The sequence below is a fragment of the Patiria miniata genome, unplaced genomic scaffold, assembly GCF_015706575.1.
Source record: "Patiria miniata isolate m_02_andy unplaced genomic scaffold, ASM1570657v1 HiC_scaffold_2, whole genome shotgun sequence".
Lineage (NCBI taxonomy): Eukaryota > Metazoa > Echinodermata > Asteroidea > Valvatida > Asterinidae > Patiria > Patiria miniata.
The window spans coordinates 11,226,543-11,251,779 of NW_024037058.1; the positions used below are offsets into that span (position 1 = coordinate 11,226,543).

At 40.0% G+C, this 25,237-nt stretch overlaps 1 protein-coding gene across 1 annotated transcript in view; it reads left to right on the top strand.

Annotated features, from left to right (window-relative positions):
* The window catches only part of LOC119726495 (WASH complex subunit 4-like), a 66,532-nt gene that overhangs the window by 31,852 nt on the left and 9,443 nt on the right, over positions 1 to 25,237 (top strand). Inside the window, exons 12-23 of the mRNA XM_038198206.1 lie at positions 5,251 to 5,414; positions 6,163 to 6,280; positions 7,751 to 7,876; positions 8,855 to 8,962; positions 10,024 to 10,065; positions 11,331 to 11,379; positions 11,515 to 11,570; positions 11,982 to 12,061; positions 20,882 to 20,987; positions 21,517 to 21,633; positions 22,817 to 22,985; positions 24,561 to 24,715. Of these exons, the coding sequence (XP_038054134.1) occupies positions 5,251 to 5,414; positions 6,163 to 6,280; positions 7,751 to 7,876; positions 8,855 to 8,962; positions 10,024 to 10,065; positions 11,331 to 11,379; positions 11,515 to 11,570; positions 11,982 to 12,061; positions 20,882 to 20,987; positions 21,517 to 21,633; positions 22,817 to 22,985; positions 24,561 to 24,715 (1,290 nt within the window). The remainder of the gene's footprint in view (positions 1 to 5,250; positions 5,415 to 6,162; positions 6,281 to 7,750; positions 7,877 to 8,854; positions 8,963 to 10,023; positions 10,066 to 11,330; positions 11,380 to 11,514; positions 11,571 to 11,981; positions 12,062 to 20,881; positions 20,988 to 21,516; positions 21,634 to 22,816; positions 22,986 to 24,560; positions 24,716 to 25,237) is intronic.

A 25,237-nucleotide genomic window follows, 5' to 3' on the forward strand; every position in this document is an offset into this window, starting at 1 on the left:
TCGCCAGTAAAAATTTGTGTAAAAGTCGTTGTTGCTGGCAGCAAACAAAACACAGTAAATTGTGACGTAATAAACAGGACTCCCGATGCAGAGTAGCATAAACGAATCCTCTTTATTACGTCACGATTTACTGTGTTTTGTTTGCTGCCCGCAACGACAACTTTTACACAAATTGCACGTTCGGGTCGAAACAGGACCTGAAAAATAGCTCTCAAAAGTACCCTTTGTACTCATTTCATGACAGAAACAATAGTCGTTTTTATTTCATCACACCTTAGGCTACGTATACTCAAAAAATGACGGAAATGTCTTCGGGCATTCCACAACCTCTTTACCCTGCTAGAAAGGATGTGAACAATGGACTGTCATCCACAATAAAAGTTGAAGCCAATGACAAAGTGGCACCTTACTATGCATCTAAAGGGCCGCAACTTTACGATATAATGACATCACAGTCTTGTACGTATGTATACACACGACTGGGATGTGATTATGTCGTGAAGTTGCGGTGCTTGTAGCATTGTTTCCCCCCCCCAAAAAAAATATTCAAATGGGCAAAAAGCTATAATTGAAATATTCAGTTAATGATTGAGTATTTTCGAATGTTCAGTATATTCTGGACAGCCCCAATTACAATCATCCATCAAGTGCAGATCTAGCCGAGTTTCTATCTCCTTGTGATTTTCTTTAACCCTCCTGCTGTTTAAAGATATAGTCCATCATTTGTAATTTGTGCATTTTGTTCATTTGAAGCAACAAAAAGTGCTCAAAATCTAAAGAAGGGTACTGAACAACTAATCTGATGAAGGTTCAGCTCAGCTTCAGCTGTATATTCCGAGAAAAACAGCATTCTAGGATCTCAATTTCAAATCAAAAGTTGCTGAATCATGTTTTGAATTGGGCTTGAATTCAGCATCCGAGACACGTTCTCACTGAGCCGAATGCAGCTACGCGATGTCGCGCACCGATCCAACGAATTATAGCAACCGCGCGCGCGTGTGCGTACGGTGCCAATACTTGCATGTGCTTCGCTGATTGAAAACGAACTACTAACGGAAATTTCCTATGGTGCGTCTTAAGACGTACCGTTGGAAAGGCCTTCTTTCGTTGATTTCTTCAAAATGACAGTTTGCCAGAAAGAATAATTTCACAGGGAGTTTAGTCCCCTTACTATCTTTCAACCAAGCACGTTTTTCAATAATAATTGCGTCAGTTACTTTTTGGATAGCTGCAAATGATGGACTATAGCTTTAAAAGGTCACAAACGATCAAAGTTTCCTTCCACTTCCCCTGGTATACTGGTACTTTTAACAAACCAATGGGTCACTTGACCTATATTGACAGCATGGCTGAGAATGCATGTTTTCATAGGAGGGTAGGGCTTTGGCACACATCTCTCCAAAAATTTACAGGGAATACTGTGAATTGTACTGAGTTATTCAGTGTGTTTGGATTCACCATTCGGTATTGTTCAGTATAAACAAATCTACCGTCACTACACAGTATTACCGACAAATTTTCCAAGCCAATTGTCATCTTAAAGTTGGAGATAATGTAGGAAATCGCTCGTAGAGAAACTGCCTGCCAGTGTCACTTCCCAGTAAATTTTTGCTTCATCGCCTGCCATGCCTTCCACAAAACCTGTCGGTGTTCTCCCTGGGTGTATATCAGCAACACAGTCCCGATAAACATTTGACTGAGGGCCACCACCACAAATGCTGCAACAAAGAATGCAAAAGTTTGCGTATCTGGCTGAACGAACACAGCAATATGGATGACAATGAACACCGGCATCCAGGTTGCGACAAACGTGAAGAAATTGATGATGAAGTAAATCGTAATCTTGTGTTGTGGCCTTTCCTGATGTCTGATTGGAGGATTGGCGGTGGATTCGTCGTCCATCTGAGGGCGGATTTCTCGAAGATGGGTCACTAGTTGCCTCTCCTGTTTGATTTTTCGTTGTTGTTTTCGGGCGATGCAGATAAGTGCAACCATCAGACAGAAAATGGCAATAACAAAGGGGATTGCTACAATGTCCACGATGCAAATAGATGCATATGAGACTTTGGAATTTCCATCAAAGAAGATTTGGATGGTGGTGTCATCATCGTTAATAAGAACGATCACCGACGTTAATATCACTGAGCCAACTATCCCAGATATTAACCACACCATAGCAATGACGAATGCGCATCTTCTCGACGACGCCAAACGGATGTATCGCATTGGCCGGGAAACTTTTAGATACCGGTCAATTGCAATGGCAATCGAGTTCATGCTAAAACTGCAGTTGCCAAAAAAGACGTAGGCGCCAAAGAGTCCAACTTGCAGCTTTGGCCGTTGTGTCGACAAGGTCAAATGCATGAAGCCAGCCAAGATGCACTGGATGCCGATCAAGAACTCGGAGGTGCTGAGACTCGCGAGGAGCGCGTTGGACACACTGTGGAGCTGTCGACAGGAGATAATGGACATCACTATCCATAGGTTGATCAGGCTGGTGGCTGAACCTGTGACGCAAGACCCAATCAGCACCAACATATGCCAAGGACCTGCTGCATCTACATCAGTCTGGTTGCCTGACGGTGAAGCAGTCGTCAAACTCATCTTCATTTTTTGAATCGGTGTCTCAAGGCTTTAAAACCTCTTTGAAGAACTTCAGTAACAAGTACAACAAGGAGGAAGAAGGTGGTGTGGCAATCGCTGCCTATCAGAAGTTACCGGCCAGTCCTCAGCTCCCCTGTGTTCTCAGCAAGCGTTTACAGAAATATCAATTTGAAAGAAAGATTCCAGGACCAAATTGTTCATATTCAATTGCACAGATGTTACAGGATCATGTACAGATGTACACGTAAATGTTCATGTACCGTAGCTCATCTTCTTCATGCAAGCAGAGTCTGGAAAACCCTGTGCAAAGCCCTACTGTCTCTGATTATCCACCACAGCTGCCTGTGTCAGGGAAAAATGTGTACACGGTACTTTCATTATACGGCTAAAACATCAGTACATCCAGAACTTGGTGCGTGAGCGGTCAATTTGTGCATTTAATGAATAAATGGTCGCGACTCCACTTCAAGTAAATCGGTTCTCCCACTTTAAAGCCTCATTGATGGCATGATTGGGATTTTTTTGTGGAAGGCCTTTTCGCTTTTGTTCGCGTTGTCGTGTTCATTTCACTTAGCCTTGATGTACGTTATTACCGGATCTCTCCTGTGAAAATTGAAATCGGGTCACCTATTATGTACTCCAACGTAGTTAATTGTTTTCGTGCATGTTTTCAATTATTATGGCATTAACTGCAAGGTTGGATGAAAGATGTCCTAAGTGGTCTTTCTGTTGTACAAGTAATGATTTCATCAGCTAGTGGGATGCCGCGCTATGCGCTGCACCCAGTAGCTTGGTGGAACCATATACGTGTACTAATGTTTCCTTTGACCTCAATTTGCATGTTGACCCCAAGTGGGCGTAGTAAGCCTTGGTGAGGCAATTTTGCCATATTTGTCATGAACGTTATGTTTTCCGTAAGGCCCCCCCAAAAAATAAGTCGGTCTCTAGTCAGCGAGCGCGTCGATTATAATCATGCGCGTCGATCTGGTTTTTTTTCCAAAATGTTCCGTGGTAGCTCCAACAGCGCCCTCTATTTCCGCGCCCTCTATTTCCACACCTCCTCAATTTTTTTTACCAAAGAGCACCAAGGAATGGGAAATTGCACCAAGACAAATAATCGAAAGCACCAAGGCAAATTATGGAGGACACCAATGTACATGAGGACACCAATGTACATGAGGACACCAATGTACATGAGGACACCAAAAAAGGAAAATAGTACCCCACCTTTTCTGTACAATCCAAGCTTGAAGAAAAAGGGAAAAAAAGCAAAAAAAAAAAAAAAAACCGCGTCCCCCCGCCAATTCCGGAACTTTGTTCTGACCAGAGACCGACTTATTTTTTTTGTTGACCTAATAGTGATACGTTTTGCAGTGTTTTCATAGGGATAACTTTGAACTATTCAAAGTCTGAAAGAAACAGATTTGCCAAATAATGCGAAACAAAACAATTTAGTCATTTGTTTTCATGTGCCAACCATGACTTCAGAGGACAGTGAAATTGGAGCATACATATACCATTTAAGGACCTGCATACACTTATGACCGCATAATCAGAGGAACCGTTGATATATAAAAAAGAAAATGTAACACACAGACATCAGACAGACATCAAACAGACAGACATCAGACAGACATCAGACAAACAGCGTAGGATCTTTTAATATAGGATTCCAAAAAAAATGTCTAGTTCAAAAACCATTTCCCTTGTTAGCTATGAATTAAACAAAAATAGTCCCTCTTAAAGCCCCTCTAACCGAATAACAAATTGATTTTTTTTACAGGTTGCAAAAAAAAAGTTGGCATATTTAATAAGGCCCCCCCCAAAAAAGTCTCCGGTTTCTGGTATGGAGCTTGCCCAAAAGGTGGTGCGGCGACGCGGCTTTTTTTTTTTTTTACCTGATTTTTTTGCTTCAAATGTCGGCTGATGACTGCAAATGGTGCCCGACTAAACTTAGTGCCAATATATGGGAGTCCAGAGAGGCCACATAAAGCTTATTCTCGACCATAACCCAATCTAAAAACACGTTAAAATTGTGCAGCAGCAGGATTCCAGTCAAACCAGTGAGTTTGGCGGTTTGGAGACATCATCTTTCATTGAAAAAAAAACGTTTTCATTTTGCCGACGCGCATGGCTACGAGGACGCGCGCGCATACCAGAAACCGGAGACTTTTTTTTTTTGGCCTAATTCTTCAAGAAATTATATTTTTTAAGCTAATGAGGATGCTGTATGAAGCCAATGTATGTTTACATACAATGTGTATTTTTTTTTCTATTAATACATTCTCAACTTGTATGTTTTATTCAAACCTCCTCAAATCAGCATCCCGTGAAGAAAATAGGCTTTTGTTTTGGGCATAAACAGATCCACTTTGCGAGCAGACATGCTCCCAGTCCGTACATTATCCATTACGGCTCCTAGTCCGTACATTATTGTCTGGCAGCCAATAATTCGACACTGTAAAGTAAAACTTCAATGACGAAACGTGGGCCCATTTTTTTTTCCAGGCAATGTCTCATTCAAAAACGTTTCACTTTGTATTGCATGTAAAAAGCCATTTAGAAAAGGATTCTATTTTTTCGGGATGAAATTTGAAAAGAACATGGGGAACTTTAAATGTCCAATTTTTGATGTCTTTTGTTTAGGTGCCAGCCATCACGCTGACAGCCAACATCGTCTGGTCAGCCAATCAGTTCCTTCTCAAGAGTCTATCTCCTCACATTGCCCGGCTACTGGACAAGAAATCCCAGCAGTCGGTGGTGCAGTCCACCCAGGGATACCTGCAGCAGAAGAGCCAAAGTCTGGTCAGGTGAGAATCTCTGATCTTCCTTTCACTGAACATGTACAGTACAAATTGTTTTCACACATTTTCATCAGTGTTGTAGTCAAGTATTTTTTTCCGAGTACCGAGTACTGCCAAGTACCTAGGTTACTGAGTATGAGTACGAGTACGAGTACTTGTATTTCCGAGTACAAGTTCAGGTCTCCGAGTATGAGTACTTGTACTTCCGAATACGAGTACTTGTACTTCCGAGTATGAGTACGAGTACGTTTATTTTCGAATACGGCCATACGGCAAATGGTTCAATGTGCGTAATTGGCCCAGGCTGGGTCAGACTGATGAACAGACCCACTCACGGCTAGCTGTTAATTGTGTTTGTCCGGACGTGCACAGAGTAAAATCAGGAATCAAGCTATACCATTTTTTTCCCCGAGTACTGCTATTTGAGTACGAGTACTTTGATGATCGAGTACAATTTCGACATGTCGAGTACGAGTGCTTTGCTGCCCGAGTACGAGTACTGTCATTTCGAGTACAAGTGCTTTGACATTCGAGTACGAGTACGAGTACTCTTAACAAAGTACTTGAGTAGTACTCGAGTATGAGTACCGAGTACGAGTACTGCAACACCGATTTTCATTTCACAAAGTGTGAAAAACTTAATATATCTTGAATTCCTGTGACCTTTCATCTTATATTTAAACTATTTTTTATTCACTGTACTGAAGTAGAAGGTAAACAAGTTTTGACCAGAATGTGATCTTGTCTGTTTCAGAGAGGTGCAAGTGTACTACATGCAGGTGTGTTCCTGGATGATCAAGATGGAGTCCAGCCTGACAGCAGCCAGCACAGTCATGGAAGATCTCACACACAAGTGCAATCTCTTCATTCATGTGAGTTTGGGAGCTTCAATTTGACATTATTTCACTTGCAATTTAACTTATTTAACATACTTAATCCAGTTAAGTATGTTTAAATCTCATTCATAAATACCTGAGACAGTTTACCTATTTCCATTGGTCAAGAGCCTGTCACGTGGGTGGCTTTAAACCATAGAGCTATATTAAATTACTAGAGCGCTAACTTCGTGTACAAAGTAATTCCTGCTGGGCGCATCCATGTTTGTGTACAAACCTATGGAGACCTAGAAATTTTGTACGGCTTTTGTACGGCTATTTGCATATCTGCGTTTGTATTCCATACCGGTGCGTTATCGAAGCCAATACTCCCAAAACCGAAACGCACGATCAGCAAATGAGCGTGTCATTTTGCTCTACGCAAACAGTGCAACGCGTGCACGTATTCACTGCAGATGCTTTTTGCCGTCTCATTTTTTTGAACCGTCAATGACTCGCTTAAGTTATTTGCGTATGTTCTACTTGCGCATTGCATGTAGAGTACACTTTCAAAATTCAATCCATCAAATTTCATTATGTTCTACAGACACGCACATGAATTCAAAATGTCTGCGCCCAGGATGGCTTCAAAGCGTCTCGGCGCGCAGAATGAAGAGTTAGCGCTCTAATAATTTAATATAGCTCTATGCTTTAAACACAGTTCCTATGCTCCGCACCACATAGCATAGTACGCAAGGCGCGCACGCCGATTTCCATATAAGGAGATTTTTAGCACTACGCTTGAGGCACATACCATAAGCATGACCAGGAGGGTGATTTGCAAAACGTGAATTAGTAAACTGTTGGGAATAAATATGTGCTTGGCCAGTTTTAAACAAGCACATTTAAAACTGGTTTAGGGGCCTGCTTGCTGATAATGGCCCTCGTCTTGGGTTGGGGCCATTATTGGCAACCAGGGCCCTAGCTGGTTTTAAGTGTACTTGTTTGAACTGGTCAAGCACATATATTTATTCCCTTAGCTGTTGCATTTCTTGTGGAAGAAGAAGTTAGTGGTAGCACCATCAGTGTTGTGAGTGTGTGTGGTTCTGTTTTGGATTTAACATTTTTTCGTCTGATGTCACACACGTAACCAAACTTTGATGACCCCTCCTAATATTTCAACACAACTTGTGAAAGTAGTAGCGATACTTTGAGGTAGGAAGTAAAAAGTACTAACCTGATGAATCAGATGTACATGTAGTAAACAAGGGGTAAAGATTCAAAAATCAGACGAGCCCTGTTTTATTTCACACGGTGACCAAAGAATGGCCCTATAAAAATTAATGTCAAACATTTAAAGTTTTTTTAAAAGTTTCATAATTATGCAAATTTTTCACTTTTTTCAATTGGATCTGTCGTGTTTTGAAAATAAACTCTTCATATTGTGGAAGAACTTGTCGGCAAGTTATACCAGATATTCAATGCGATGTTCCTGAGAATGGTTTACTCATTTTTCTCGTCTTGCAGGGTCTTCTGTTTGCCTACAATATCAGTAACCTGGTGCGTACCGTCATGAACCTGCATGCCCACATGAACAAGCCCATGACCAAAACGGCTGTCCTGGCCCTCTGTCGTCTCATTGAAATGCTCAAGGTAAAGTCTCGTGCTTTAGAAATCCTCTCATTTGTAAGATTAACGGCACGCCGGAACATTGATAATAACCCGGAAACGGACCTACCAATTTCAAAGGAAATTCTTGCTTCAAGTGAAGAAAGGACTGGTACTAAATACCCTGTGGAATTGTTTCCCTAAAATGGCGTTGTTCGGAAGAAAACAATCATTAACGGTGTCATTAAAGAAGTGTACCCAAAAACATGTGCATGCATTTCTCTGTCTTCTCAAAATGTATAGTAACTACGTACTGAACAAACTAAAAGTTCGACGGGTCAGTTGTTATTATACTCCCTATGTAAGATTTTGAGAAATTCTGTTGCTTCAAATGAAAAAAAAATGCACAAAAAGCAAATTGTTCAATGTACCTAAATGAATCATGTATCACAAAGTTGTTTTGAAAAAAAAAATAATTTGCTCCACAAAACTATATTATGCAAAACAAATATGACCCCGAAATTTATAACGGTGTAAGTGTTCTATTTCATTTTTTTTAAAACTTGTGATCCTAAAAATGTGTAAAATACACTTTAACAATTTTGCCTGTACATTTTTATCGTAAATGTCACTCTACAGGTGTTTCATTTTAAGGAATGCATTCAAAACTTAAACACTTAAACAGGCAAATTCTCAATTTTCATCTTTGTGGCATCATGAACTTAAAATCAACTTTTTTTTGCAAAGGAAGGTCCATTTTCTAAACTAACTATTTATTCTAATGGGGAAGGTCTATAATTTAACAATATTTAAATAAAGTTACTTTCGACCCGTTGCCAAGAAAAGGGCTTAGTTTGAGAAAACTCATCACAGATGTGTTATTTGAAAACAGATAAATAAATGTATAATTTTTTTTTTTGTAATCAAATAAAATCTGGAAACTCCTCTTTCTCCTCTTTCAACTTTTTTCATTGTGTTGTTAAAAAACTAAAGTATGACACCCTGTCTCGTTCTGTGTTGCAGTCTATTGAGCACACCTTCCATCGGAGGACCATGCTGGTAGCAGAGTCTATCACTCACATCATCCAGTATCTGCAGTTTTCGGCATTGGCGCTGGTCAATGGAGCAAAGGTATGTGTTCAATTAATAATTGAATGAATTTCAGTTTTAGGTAGAAGGTCTTTTATTTCTAGGACCAAAACAGCCGGCTGCCCCTCTTCTTTTCATAATTTGTGTATTTCAATTTAAAATCCAATTCGATATTAAAAAAATAAGATCCAGTTGTAAGTAGTTTGCAGCAGTTTTGTTCATTTTCCAAATATCATTATAACTGGAGTTTAAAATGATACCTCAGATCTTATGTCCATTTCTGTTATAAGCTTTAACCCTCCCATATGCATCAACATTCAGCAGGAGCTTTTTGTTCAGTTGACGAATAAGCCAGTTCTGTAATAGCGATGACGCGATGCTACGTGATGTTACGCGATGTTACGCGAATGCCCATTCTGCTCATAATTGACACGCGAGCTTGTACGACCATCTCATTGCACGTTACTGCGCCTTCGATGAGCTTGCGATTGTCCTGAATGACCCGTGACCCCATGTCACTGTGCGCGTGCGCAGTTGAAATACTGAACTGCCATATTTTCAGGATTGGGGAAAATATTGCCAAGCCACTATTACTTTAGATGGTAAATTGATGCCCTTTGACAGTTACAATTTAAAGTATGTGCAGTTGGGTTTTCTTGCAATAAAGCGATGGATTAAAAGGATTCAAGAAAATAGCCCATAAAAATTGGCCATGACGTAATGGTTCATTCTTTGAGTGTAGAATTGATTGCCTTGGATGTTTCAACTTGCAATTTCAATAGGGTGCAATTTTAGGCCAATATTTTGGCTCCCCTTATGCAGAGAGTTGAGGCAGTTTCCTACTTCATGAGAAGCCCATTTGAGGTCGGGAAACATTGGCTGTGAAATTTGCCCGAGCTGAAATGTGTTCAACTTTTCGGAATGTCACAAATCAGCATTCTGGTTTGCTTTCGCACTGAGTATGAACTGGCCTTTAAGCGAAAACATAGGAGGATACCGGTACATGTATGTTTTTAATGGGAATTCAACCACATATTACATGTATGTACTGCAGCAAGTGTAATTGTGCTATTGTTACAGTTTTTCTTGTTTTGTTGTTGCAGAAGCGTATCATCTCCGACAAGAAATACAGCGAGAAGAGATTGGTGAGTAGAGACCAATGTATGACTCAGAAAATAGAATCTTTGGCTGGGAGTCAATCTGACTCGAGTCAGTGGAAACTAGGGCCTGCACCAAATTTCATGAAACTCATCGTAACTTACGATGCATCGCAGCACTGCGCGACGCGTCGTATCCCTACGATGCGTCGCGTCCTGCGATTCATTTCGCAACTTACGACGCATCGTATGTGTATTTGTAGCACAACACGGTGATTGTTCGTATTTTATTCAGCGTACAGTAAATAGTCGTCTGATATTCAACAAAAAGTCTTTGGATCTCCTTTCAAAAAGTTTTTAAAATGTAAAACAAAATGGCGGACGTGCGATGCAGTTTTAAAGGAAAACAAGCCCGCGGTGGACTGTGTAGGTACTGTGAAATTTCAACTGCAATATTCTAGGATAATATTACTTCAATGCATTTGCCATTTACAACTTTACACACAATGTCTCGGTATTATAGTCGCATTCATGTAATATTTATGGCATAAAACTAGCTAAGAAAAGGACACTTCTTATTTTGCGATAATGTAAGACACGTTGTAACTTGCGACATGTTTTAAGCCGTTGTCAAGGAACTTACGAAGTGTTCAACACATCGCAAGTTTCGTGATATGGATCGCACGACGCGTCACGAGTTGCAACGTGTTACACGTCGTAACTCGGGATGCAACGCGTCGCAGCACTTCGTGAAATCAGGTGCTGACCTTACATATATCGTAGTCATGTCTTATGATGCACAGTTACCTCTCCCCCTCCTAAGTGAAGACGGAGACAGTTAGGAAGACCCCTGAACACCATTGCAGTTGTTTTCCAGGCACTCTTGTTAAAACCCGTCGGGCTTGTTCACTTTGGGATGAAAATTGGTTGTGCACTCTTTTGGGCCATACATGTTTATATGTACGTGTTCGACATAACCCCCGAGGACAGACACACAAAGGGAAAACAACAGATCCTTTCAGGGTCTTTTGTTGGCTACGGTCCTCTGTAGTAGGTTCGTGTGCTTAGTCTGTGGGAGAGTGTTATATTACAGGGACAAAGGCAAACACAAATCATTGTCCTCGGGAGTATAGTGAAACAAGAGTGTGTGCGTGAATCAGTACACGCTTGCAGTGTGTCCCACAGCATCATCTGTTTGTTTGTTCATAGAGTATGGCTCTCCAGGCAATTAAGATTATTTTTTTCGAGTGGTTCCTCATCGAAATTGAGAAGTATTCATCAAGTCATTGATTCTTATTTTGACTTTCATTCAGGATGCCTTGTCTGCTCTTGTTCTGGTGGAGAACGCACTCAGTGGCACAGGTGAGGAACTTTTCTACGAATTTTTTTATAATCACCTAGTTCTGTGAACATTGTATCCTCAATAAAAAATGTTTCAGATTTTTTATTTTTTCATTTCAAGTGTGTTTCAATTCTTGTTTATTTTCTAATGCCCAGCCACAAAGGAGAGAAGACTGATCGCAAACCTTGCGCTGCATGTTGGCACTCAGATGGTATGTGAAATGGCTCTGGCTGTATTTATTCTCATCTCCAAGTTGAAAAGTTCATATTTTCATCATTTGTATATGGTATAAAACTCTTTGAGGTATGTTGAGACAGAGCCAGTGACATCCCGGAGCAGTGCAGAGGATTTCAAGTATAACCTAGGTCTAAATTTATGTACGGCTGAGCGTAAACAACACAAGGTCCGGCCCAAGACCTTGACACATTGCATCCTCCAAAATCAGCCACACATTTTTGCCATGAAGTCTCAATCCTGCAAAATCCTGCAAAATCCTCCATTTTGCAAAGAGGATTTTGGAAGGTTAGGGTTAATAAAAGAGCAATCGTTATAGAGCCATTGGTTCAAATTTCACGGTTCTGGATGTACATTTGCAATCTTAGAATTTTGTTGATGTTTGCAGAAAGCCTTCAAGGAGGATGAGCTGGCCTCGTACCGTACCACCATGAACAAACTCTTCCTCATCAGCGACCTCAGGGAAAAGTAAGTCTGTCTCCTTTCACCATCTTCATGGCAGAAATACAATCTCAATCTGTACTCCTTGTGTGCGCTAATGCTAGGTTTACACATTCCCAATTTTTAAGCCGAACCGCCGTGAATAGCAATTCTTGAGTAAACCGGGGAATGGTTCCTGGCTGCCTCGGGATGATTCTGTATAAAGTTCGGTGGAAGATCCTTAAAGATCGGGAAGTGCCCCGACAATTTTGGACATGTTCAAAATTGTCGGGGTTATTTGGAAACCAATTTCAATTCTTGGTTTATTCTTGTTGTATTCATAATTACATGTTCATGTAATTCTGGATATTCTTACAGCATTCTGGGTATTCTTACAGCATTCTTACAAGATTCGTAGAGTTATCAGAGAATCATGCTGATTCGTTACGAATGTATCAAGAAATGTACGAATATTATAAAAATAACTTACAAGTACACTAAAGCGGCATAATTCTGGGTCATTGTGCATGATACTTGAGTTATTCGTAAGTCATTCTTGACAAAATCGCTACAATTCAGTTTTATTCTGCACTAAATCGCAATCATTCGGCTTGGTTCAGTCTGATTCGGCTTCCAATTCGTACCTAGTTCTTGATTATTTCTGTTTCATTCTGAAGTTATTCTTACAAACAGCGAATCGGGGCTAATTTCTCCTGATGCCATCAAGATTTTTTATTCGGGATAGATCGGGGTATTCGTGGCAATAAGTCGGGAATGTGTGACCCCAGCATATGCCAATGAAGAATAGTAGAGGGTTTAAATTCTGTCTATGAAGGCAGAATGATATCTTATCCAAATGGCTAAATTCAGAACAGCTCAGACGGGTTGTCTATTTTTATTTTGACAGAAGTGCAAACTACATCGCTACATTTTTTAGAGTGACTTCTCCGTCAGTGTGCACATTTAAGATTATTTCCATCATTTTTCAGTCACTACATTTCCCAGGAAACATTTGTGTTTGTCCTCCAGTGGAGATGCTGTTTTCTACAGAATACAGTTGGTCAATCAGCGTCATTATCTTGAGAGCAGTCAGACTTCAATTTTTTTTCTTTCATTATTTGGCTCAATTTTTACTTTTCCTTGCATTCCCTAGTTTATGTCACAACTTTTATACCAATCACATTGGCACAATTGCAGAATACCCCGCCACTCGATCTATCCACCTCGTAGCCGGCTACGCGGTCACGGTTGGTTGACCTCAATAAACATTCTCAGCGCTACTTGTATGTACTATGCGTCATGCTCCATTGCACTCCCACTTCGTAACCGCGTAGCTGCCAACAGGGTAGTTGGTTTGGACTTAGAATTTTTTCAGCAACTCCTATTCCTTTTGTGTTGCTTCCTTCTCAAATAATGAACCCCCACTCAGTATCCGCGTAGCTGGCATGGACTTGAATTGTTTCTTTTCCAGGGATTCCAACCTCGTAGCCAGAGAATTTAGGGGTGTATTTCGGAGTGGCGGGGTATTCTGCAATTACTCCATCACATTTCAAGAGATATTCATGTAGTGCAGAAGAGGACAGATTGTTGAAAGTTAACAACACGGGACCACAACGTCCAATTTGCAAACTAAAGGCACATGGTCTATTGGAACAGATCTCCATTGCCAATATTTGGGGTAGCATTCCACATCCTACAATAAAAAAATAGAGTCCGAGAAGATATTATTTCATATTCTTCATTCATTAAAACGACTATCTATTATTTATTTCACAAGAAGTTGGCTCAGTGCAGACAGGTTTCACATTTTTCTACATTTCAGTGACTCAGTGCAGTTATTCCAAAAGCTTCATTGAAATGACACAATATAATTATTTCATATTCTTCAAAGTAAAACTGACTAAATGCAATTTTTCTTTACATCAAATGTTTCAGTGCAGTTATTTTCAATTCCTCAGCACAAAAATGGCACAATTTAGTTTATTATTGATGTTCTTCAACATGCATTTGCAAACTTGACTAAGTGCAGTTCTTATGTCACATTCTTTTACATTGAATGACTCGGTGCAGCTATTATTGCAAATTATTCTACATTAAAATAACTTTGAATGTTCATTATTTCACATTTTATACAATACATTAAAAGTACAGGCAATTAGTGTTGTACATGTACATGTACATGTACATGTATGTCACATTCCACCAAACTAAAATGACATCAGTGCAGTTATTATTTTACATTCTTCTACATTAACCCTTACCCTACTTGACCCTCCAACGCATGCCAATATGTGCCTCAAGAAAATCTCCTATGTTTTTTGCATGGCCCTCCAATATCTGCCATGTCATTTCAAGGGTAACTGGACAGGCACTCCAATACATGCCACAGAGAACAATGAGAGTCCTCTGATAACAAAGTGAGTGCCCCCAGCTGGTCAGTATCAGGCACCCTCCAGGGCCTCCAACTCCTGCCAATTGGAGCCTTCACTGTCAAGATAGTTTATCTGCCAATATACTGCAGCTGGAGGGCATTGGCATAACCAACTGACATGCAGTAAACTACCCTCAGAGAGTAAGGGTTAAAGATCATACTCAGATTTTTTTTTTAAACAAATTTTCAATTTGTATGTTTTGTTTTAAATAGAAAAGCTACCGGTACTATATTTAGCAGTCAGTAATTCAATTTTTTTTTTGAAGAAATATTTGAATAACAAAAATGTTTGTGGATTTTTTCAATCAACGTCTCATTAATAAGCGAATATCTTTTATGTTTCAAGGAAAATAGCAGTCAAAAAACAAATCAATTTTTCGAGGTGAAACTCGAAAGTAACATGAGGAATGTATCTTTAAGGTCATTAGTCCACATTTTTGTACATTAATAGTGACTCAATGCAAATACAATGTCACAATCCTCTACATTAAAACGACTGTCATGTTTCACATTTTCTTTGAATGCCTCCATACAGTTAAAATTTCATATTCTTGTGCATTAAAGTGACTGAGTGCAGTTATTTTGTTCACAATTATACGCGCACATTACAAATGTTTTACTGCAATTACAATTTCACAATTATCTACATAAAAATAACTCTTTCCAAATGGTATTTCACAATTTCTTTAAATGACTCAATACAGTTAATTTGTTCACATTCTTCGGCATAAAATTTGACAGTGTAGTATTATGTTCACATTCTTTTACATATACACAGTACAGATATAATTTCACATTTGATTACATATAAACCTCCCGCAGTGTAGTTATTTTTCACATTTTCACATTAACATGTCTCAGTACAGTATTAATGTCCCATTCATCTACTTTAAAATGACTCATTGCCGTTACAATTTCACATTTAGTTACAATGACTACGTGCAGTTGTTTCACTCTCTTCTACTTTAGCCCTTTGGAGCACATATTATTTGTGTTAGCTGCGCATAGGTACATGTATATGTGACCCGTCATCACAAATGAAATTTTAGTGAAGTCATTGTGGATACAGCAGAATAAGAGCTCTCCAATGGTATATAATGTTAGGGGTTTTGAGTTCAGTAATGGAAATATAGACCACCAACCTTACATGCAAATGAACTTGAAGTTGTAAAAGCTGGTTCTGGAAAAATTGAAAAATCCTCCAATTGTGATACAGTGAATGAACAGTCAACTAATAAAACAGGATGAAAAAGGTTTCACAGATGTTTGACAGAACAAAAAGGTTGGAGAAAGGTCAAACAGGACTTACAGATTAAGGTTCACCTGAAACCAAAAATTAACCGCTCCTTCAAATTTGGGCTTTTCCCCACTGTACGCCAAAATGGCAATTTCCAACTTTAAGCTCATTTTGCAGTGACAATTTACATATTGGGCGGTTGCTAGTTAGCACTCTGTGCACCAAAGGATTACAAGAAGCAGTGCAGTTATTATTTCAATTTGTGAAACATTGAAATAACTCAGTGCAGACATCATTTTTTGGGCAATCCACGGTTACTCACGTTACATTTTCAATGTTCTTTTGAGTTTCCTTGGGCTGTAATTGCCTTACTGGAAATGTTTAATAACTGTTATCCCCATGGTAGATAGAGTAGACCTAGACCTACATGTACCTAAGCACCAAAGATGACATCCAGAAAAATGTGTTATGTATGATAAACAAGACGCACAAAATCGGTTACTCACGTTACGAAAATGTAACGTGTGATTGGCTGTTGGGGTTTGATGGGTTGAGTTCTGTTAGGGTTAATGTTCCTCAATGGTTCAATATTTTTCCGCAAGGATGCGAGTGTCTTGAATGTTTGTTGAATATTTTGGCATTGGTAATGTATATTGCATTTCCCTGTAAAGGGAAAAGAAATTCAAATCTGAATTTTACACATGAAAAAAAGTGGATACCAACAGCTGGCATCATTCCACGTACCTCGGTCCAGAAAAACCTGAACACAATATTCTTCCTGAGCAAGGGCACTCGGCTCAAATGGATTCCAGTTGCGATAGCCGCTGGTACTGCCATCCGTCCACACGAACTGCCTGTTACGATTCTGGTCAATCAGCCCGATAATGTAGCCCTGGGGAGATCCAGCTGCCGTTGCGTAACTCTGCAAGAACACATTCTCATCATAACTGGTCACTGATGCCAAGTGAGCAGGTCTGCCAGGTTTGGAGAAAGTCTGGCAGTGGGCCTCGGCGTCGGGGAATGACAACCTTGTCTTGACGAAGAGATAGCAGTGGTTGCCGTGATGCAGCCATGGCGGTTCACATGATGCCTTGGCCTTTGCAATACAGGGTCCATCTGCTTTGATTTCCTTAAAAATTAGCAACAGCAGAACTGGATACAGTACGTCCTGTTTCAGAAAAGCCATACTGCAGCCGGATGTGTAATTGTATAATTTACCGTTTTCTTCAATTTGAGTCTCCAACAATCCCTTGTCAAAGATGGAAAAGTGCTGACTTCTGACTGTTCTCGTTGTCTTGCTACATGTAATTCCACATTGCTTCTTAGCAGTCAAGTCAGACTGTTGTTATTCAAGGAATAGTGACCATGGAAACGGTAACTGCGTAAATGTCTTTGATTGTTGGATCCTTGTTGCACAAACAGACCTCCAGTATTGTTAAACCCTGGTTTTTCATTAAATTGGTGCATTGTCAGTAAAATCACTGGTAGAAAATTGCCTGCCAGTGATAACAAAAGACTACCTGGCAGTGGAAAGGTAGGCATGGCGAGGGTTTTATATTTATTTTTTCAAGCGGCACTCATATAGTAAAGTTGTACCAGTATGCAGTCCCGAAATGTGCAAGTCAAGCTACATGTCGATATTTGATCATCAGTGTAAATAATAGCATGCAGTGCTAGACACTTTCTGTCTCAGACAGAAATTCCCAAACAAAAGGTGCAGTCAGGCTCCAACAAGTCTGAAACACCCGTAGCGGCATTTGTGAAAGCAGACATTTTGGTGGCCATGGCAACATCTTTTTTGATTCACCGATTCTCGAGGAGCCAATTTGACTGCCCTACTAGTTCCACCACACTGGCCTCAAACATATCGATGGCTGCATTATTAGTTATGGGCAATTCTGTAAATTCGGACGTACATGTCAGACACTTTAATGATCTGCTATTGGGATGGTAAATGTGATACATCAATAATAATGTGACATCTAATGATCAGAAAACAATTACAGACCAAACTAAGGTACCACCACCTTAACGACCGTGGACATGTACCGGTACATACATGACATGTACATGCACATCATGTGGTTGTTCCGGTATGTTCATTTACAGAATTGCCCTGACGAAATCGCACCAAATTAAAAAAACTGTGACTTAATACAGTTATTATTTCACATTCTTCTACATTAAAATTACCGAAATAAGTATTTTCCCTCACATTCTTATTCATTGAAATGTTTGACTGGTGCAGTAGTGCCACATTCATCTCGGTGCAGTTATAATGTTGCATTCTTTGTATTATTAAAACTCACTAAGTATATCACTCTGATGAATTTTCCTGTTCCTCGATGATGATTTTTTTCTACAAAGCCTCAACTGAAAAGGTTTTTGTTGTTGAAGATTTGATTGTTTTATTCCAGCCAGGAATACCCCACAAAGTGGCATGAACTTCAAATCTCAATTTTACACATGAAATACCAGTTATGTCCACAGTAAACATCGTTCCATCTACCCCAGTCCGGTGTGACAAGAACGCAGAATTCTCCCTGATAGAGGGGACTTGGTTCATATGGACGCCATTTCCGATAACCGCTGTTACTGCCATCCGTCCACACAAACTGCCTGTTGCGATTCTGGTCAATCAGCCCAATCCAGAATTGCTGAAATCTGGCGGTTGTTGCGTAATTCAGCAAGAATGCATTCTCATGGTCACTGGTAACGGACGCCAAGTGAGCAGGTCTGCCAGGTTTGGAGAAAGTCTGGCAGTGGGCCTCGGCGTTGGTGAATGACAACCTTGTCTTGACGTAGAGATAGCAGTGGTTGCCACGACGCAGCCATGGCGGTTCACATGATGCGGTTGATGCCTTGGCCTTTGCGGTACAGGATCGGTCTGCTTTGATTCCCTTCAAAATCAGCAACAGCAAGACTGGATACAGAACGACCTTTTTCGGAAACGCCATCTCAGTAATTCATAGATATCTTATTTGAGTCCATGACAAACCACCGTCAAAGCAGCAGCAAAGATTGAAAAGTGCTCTCTTAAAAATCACCAATCTGTCCTAGTCCAGATAGTCTTTCGAATTCTGAATGGCCTCCAACATTCAAGTCAGACTGCAGTATTTCCGTAAACGGTTACCAGGGAAATGGTAACATCATAAATTTCTTTGGTATCGTGTTTCAAGAAGCAGACCTCAAGTATTGTGTAAAAGTTTTTTTCATAAAAAAGTATTGCTTGGCAAAACGCACTTACCTCTATTAATTACAATTATTGATTGGTGCTTTGTCAGTGCTGGTAGAGAGTACGTGTTAGTGATAACAGTACAGAATACCTAGGCCTGACTGTGCTATTCCTTTAAAAAGGAAGCCACCTTTAAATGCTTTTTTTTACAGCACTCATTTATGAATTCGGGTGCAATACCTACATTGTACATAATCAAGGTATATTTACATGTACAGATAAAAAAACAGTGACCAAGTTAGAAAAGAAGTGTTTAAAAGATATGTGGCTCTCTTCATTGACTTAAACAGTTATATAGGAATAAAGTACATGTTATTGACTAGTAACTGAAAATGTCACATAATCTGCATACTCTGTTCACAAGTTATTTCTACTTTAAGAGAAATACATGTACCACAAAACTTGGCTGTCCACCACTAATCGTTTACCGTTACACATTGATGAATACCCTTTAAATACAATAAATGATTAGTTACGAAGGAAAACAGACAAAAATCATCATTCTCATTTCAGAAAAAAAGCTTTGATTTATTCCTCTTATACAAAACACAAAATCCGATGGTAAAATAGCGTTTAAGACTTGGTTCAAATTAAATGTCGTTCGAATTAGGATGCCTGTGTTTAATCTATGGTTCTCACTCAGCTGAACAGCTTCAAAGCATCTAGCATCCCATAAACAGCTGTGAAAATGGGTTCTTTTAGCGAAAACATGCTTAAATTCTGATAGCCAGGACCAATTTAATTAATTATTTTGTATTCTTCTTGAGAAGATTGGAAGAACATATAGATCTACGTGCCTCATTGGTGTATCAAGTTCAACTGCTTTTTAAGGGGGAAAACACCATAAATCACAGTCTCTTTCTTTTTGAAGCTGCCTGTAGATATTTTAAACATCAGTGTAAATAATTGCATGCATACTCGCTTTCAAACGCTATTTTAATATTTTTCAAAACGAGTCTTTAACAGTTTCTACCCGAGACAAAGTTTTCTTTGAAAATGGTAGTCTGGCTTGCAATACTCCAAGCAGCTGAGCGACAGTTGTAAAAGCAGACGTTTTGGTGGCCATGGTAACATCTTTTTTGATTCACTGATTCTCAATTAGCCAATTTGACAGCCCTACTAAGCTTAATGCCACTGGCCTACACTTACTGGTATATTGATTGCAGCATTGTCTCTGATATGAAACCCACAACAACTTCAGGAAACGAAGTGGCGGTGGCAGTTCAGTTTGTCTATAAACAGTACAATTCAATAGGAGTTTCCCCCATGCTTTTATTGCAGGGATAGTGAAATAATTACTCTCAACTCTTGTTGTCCAACTCTGTATACAATGTAATACAATGTAATTATAGGTGGTAAAGAGTTAAAGCTATAGTCTATCAATTGCAGCTGTCCAAAAAGTAACTTGACAAAATTATTGTTGAAAAGCATACTTGGTTTAAAGATAGTAATGGGACTAAACTCCATGTGAAATTGTTATTTCTGGTAAGCCGTCATTGTGAAGAAAACAAGGAAAGAAGGCCATTTCCAATGATGTGTCTTTAGGCGCATCGTTGGAAATTTCCGTTAGTAGTTTGTTTTTAATTTGGGGAAGCGTGCGCAAGGGTTGACACGATGCGTGCGGGCGTGGTTGCTGTAATTTGTCGGTTAAGTGCGCGACATCGCGTAGCTGCAATCAGCTGAGTGAGAATGTGGTCTGGACGCTGAATTCAGGCGCAGTTCAAAACATGACTCAGCAACTTTTGATTTGAGATCCTACCAGTAGAATAGTGTTTTTCTCAGAATATACAGCATTCACTGAGCTTAAAGTTCATCAGGTTAGTTGTTCAGCACCTTTCTTTAGATTTTGAACACTTTTGTTGCTTCAAACGAACATGACGCACAAATTACAAATGATGTACTTTACCTTTCAATTTCAAAAAGAAATTATAATATTTTGATCTCTTCATGTGTGTGTGTGTCTAGGTTGCGAGAGGCCTGTGACTGTAGCTTCCTGTATTGGCATCGGGTTGTCTTCCCTCTCTATCTGGCCGATCGATTTGAGAATGCCGTAGATGCCCACAGACTTCACGTAAGAATGTATTATTTGTATCAGCAGACCTGTAAACAATCTGAGCTGCAACACTCACAGTCATCTCAGTTAATGCTGGAATAATTGTGGTAGCTTTGTGAAAAATTCCATAACATGTGATACTGTTCATTGAATGTGAGTTATTCTAGTTTTTTTTTGTGCTTCGCAAGAAAAACGAGTGAAGCAAAATTGTCTGCTTTATGAAATTGGGCCATAAGGTCAATGTTGCAGTGCCTCAAGGCACAGTAAGTGTAGAAAATTCCTGTTAAGCAAAAGAATCCACGAATTGACACAATGCACACACGCGCGCGGTTGCTATTATTCGTTGGTTCATTGCGTGACATCGTGTAGCTAAATATTGTTTTGTCGGAATACACAGCATTCACAGAGCTAAAACTTCATCAGGTTAGATGTTAAGCACTAGTGTTAAGATTTTGAGCAATTTTGTTGCTTCAAACAAAACAAATTCACAAATGACAAATGATCTACCCTTCCTTCAAAATGTTTACTTGATTGACTTTTTTCCCAGTACATGTTCGGTGCGCTAGCAGACTGTGTACCCCCGATCATCCAGTCCAAGCACCTCGAGTCTCCACAGCTGCTACTGGACTCCTTTGACAAAGAAATCAACACTCAGTTTAGAGAGGTACGGGGCAGAATATTGCTGAACACCACCCACTGTTTAAGTCGAGTCCATCACAAGCCCATCATAATTAAGTCAGTCAAATGTAGATCACAAGTCATTTCACAAGTTCAGTCACAAGTAACAGGGGATACTCTGTAACAAAGTAATACTTCTAAGTTCATTTGATAACAGCTTGAGACTTGACTTAAGACTGGAGGGCTTATGATGGACTCAACTACATTGATGACACCATCCTTGTTTACACCTCAGTTCTTGGATGTCATTTGCGTCTCCACAGTTTGTATTTATAATGCACTATATAGAGATGCACAGGCAAATTAGGACCAATGGTCTTGACTCAAATCCAACTTAGACTTGTGGTCTCCAGTGGATCAACGTTAAGCTGATCCACCCGCAGTACAAAAAGAACCAATGGGAAATTCTGCTTGTCGGACAGTATGCTCTGCCCATCATAAGGCAGAAGTTACTGCCAGAAACATTGATTTTCGCACAGATTTTTTTTTTCTAAAGAATCACACAGACTCAAAAAAGAGAGTTCTTTTTGTAACTTGGTGCAAATGCTGACTTGCTTTATGTACTTCAACTAAGGATGAGGTCTCATCACAGTTAATGAAGATGATGATGATGACCTTGCAAACCTCAATATCCTAACACAAAGAAAAACTGCAGTCGCTAGGCCCACGCAGAATATTTTCCGTATTAATCTGTTTTCTGTACTAATGTGTTTTCCGTACTAATCTGTTTTCTGTATTAATCTGTTTTCTGTACTAATCTGTTTTCTGTACTAATCTGCTTTCTGTACTAATCTGCTTTCTGTACTAATCTGTTTACCGTACTAATCTGTTTTCCGTACTAATCTGTTTTCTGTACTAATCTGTTTTCCGTACTAATCTGTTTTCTGTACTAATCTGTTTTCTGTACTAATCTGTTTTCTGTACTAATCTGTTTTCTGTACTAATCTCTTTTCTGTACTAATCTATTTTCCGTACTAATTTGTTTTCCGTACTTATCTGTTTTCCGTACTAATCTGTTTTCCATACTAATCTGTTTTCTGTACTAATCTGTTTTTTGTACTAATCTGTTTTCTGTTCTAATCTGTTTTTTGTACTAATCTCTTTTCCGTACTAATCTATTTTCTGCACTAATCTCTTTTCCGTACTAATCTGTTTTTCACTTGTGGCAGCACCTGTTGGATCCTCTGTGCCGTTCCGTGGAGACAGACCTCCGTCTTTCCATCCACAACCACCTGCAGCTAGACAGTCGCAATCCCTTCCGCGTCCCCCTGCAGGACATGTCCCACTTCATCAAGATGAGACCCATACGCTTCTTCAACAACTTCCTGGACATCAAAGGTAAAGAGAGAGTGCGAATTAAAGGTCGAGATAGCTCAGTCGGGGAAGCTAACGACAGTATTGTGGAGACCGGAGGTTCAAACCCCTTTCAATAAGTTTCTTTGTTCAACTTTTAATATATTTAAATTAAAACGTAGTCAGTTCTCTTAATGTTTATGTGGAGCGCGTTTGATTACTTCCCTCGCGCTTACTCGTGCAAGCGCGACTGTGTTTGAATTAACTCTCACGTGGCTTCTCATGATAACTCCAGCCTGGCCGCTGGGCCGGTTACTTGGGTTCGGCCAACAAAAAAAGTCTCCAGTTTCTGGTATGCGCGCGTTGCCGTAGCCATGCGCGTCGGCAAAATGAAAAAGTTTCTTTTTCAATGTTACATGATGTCTCAAAACCGCCAAACTCACTGATTGACTGGAATCCTGCTGCTGCACAATTTCAACGTGTTTTTAGATGGGGTTATGATCGAGTATAAGCTTTATGTGGCCTCTCTGGGCTCCCATATATTTGCGCTATATTTAGTCGGGCACCATTTGCAGTCATCAGCCGACATTTGAAGAAAAAAAATCGATAAAAAAAAAGAAGCTGCGTCGCCGCACCACTTTAGGGGCAAGCTCCATACCAGAAACCGGAGACTTTTTTTTTTGGCCTTAGTATCCCACAATACAATTTGAAAACAAGGCAGCTAAGTCTAAAGCTGCAGTGGCAGGGGATTCAAAAGTGGCTCAGCTTCACTTCATACTAGTACTAGACTAATTTTTAATATACTGGGCATTTCTTGATCACTTTGGAGGAGCAGTGGCTACCATGGCTCGCTGACAGCTCAAATCCATTTGCAAAGGGGATTTAATCGCCACATGACCTCTTGACCCGGTCCAGTTGCTATGACTCAACCTCCAGTAACCCGAGATCGTTCGTTTATCGCTACAGATTGCGCATGTGCATCTATACCCAAGACGAAAGTACTGGTTTTAAGCGCGACATAAGTAATCGAACGCGCTGGAAATGATAAGCTGGTGAAAAAAAAAGTGAGGCAGTAGACCATTTCACATTTGTTGCATATATTTTGGAGCAGTTTCATCTGTTCTTCATTGCGCGCCTAAGCACACGTGGCTTTGAAGCTTTCTACATAGATAAACATGGTTAAATAGAAAACTTTCAACTTGCAACTCATGCTTAAACACAGCAGGGTGCAGGAGGAACACCGTTTTGGAATGTCTTAACCGGTTTTTAACTTATTCTCATGATACAATGCCAAAAGAGGACCTCTCAGACAGTACAATTGATGGTACTCTGTATGACAGTACTAGTACTACATGTATGTGTTGTGCTGTTGACGGGACAATAATGCTTCAGTTGTAGATGTATCTTATTTATCCGGTTAAGTAATAAAGGGTGCAATTTTGAGCTCAGCAGAGCTCACTATCCCCATGGCAAACAACTTTTGGCAAGCAATGCTAACAACAATCACCGCCTTTTCGAGACCCATTTGTTCTCCATTGAACAAAGTAGTTGTTGCAGAAAAGTGCCCTGCTCAAGGACAATAATTGCATATTTTTTTCTTTTTAAATTCAAATTTCACAGCTGCCGTCACCCACTACCTGGACAAGACCTTCTATAACTTGACGACAGTTGCCTTGCATGACTGGAAGACCTACGCCGAGATGCGTAACCTAGCCTCCCAGAAGTACGGCCTGACCATGACAGAGGCTCACCTACCCACACAGACCCTGGAACAGGTCGGTCACATCTTAAAACATGTAAAAAGTCAAAGTTTGATTACAATTTTTTGGGGTCAAATCTTATATCTTTCCAATTGTTTTATTTAAAGGCTAATTCGGCGACGGCCATTTTCTGAGGCAGCACCAGGCTCACACCAAATACCTGCACGCCTCGTCTTTAACCATTTCAGGCCGGGATTATTTTGACAAGAACGGAACAAGGCGCAGGATTACTTTTCACTCGACCTCAAGCCAGGCGGGTTGAAGCCATCACCCTCGGGCAGCACGCTCATATTTCCGGCTTCGCTCGTTGCGAGCGGGTCGCTGACAGATATTTCCGGCCTCGCTCCCTGCATGTTTATCTGTCATCCATTCCGAAAACCGCAACATTTTGCGTGATACACGGCCTCCAGCGCGAATTGGTTAAGAATGCGTGCGGCATGCATGCGAACATGGCACCACCGCAAAAATGGCTTCTAATTTTGTTCGGCAATGTCCAGCATTTTGGTTTTGAGACATGGATTTAATATGGATATCAAC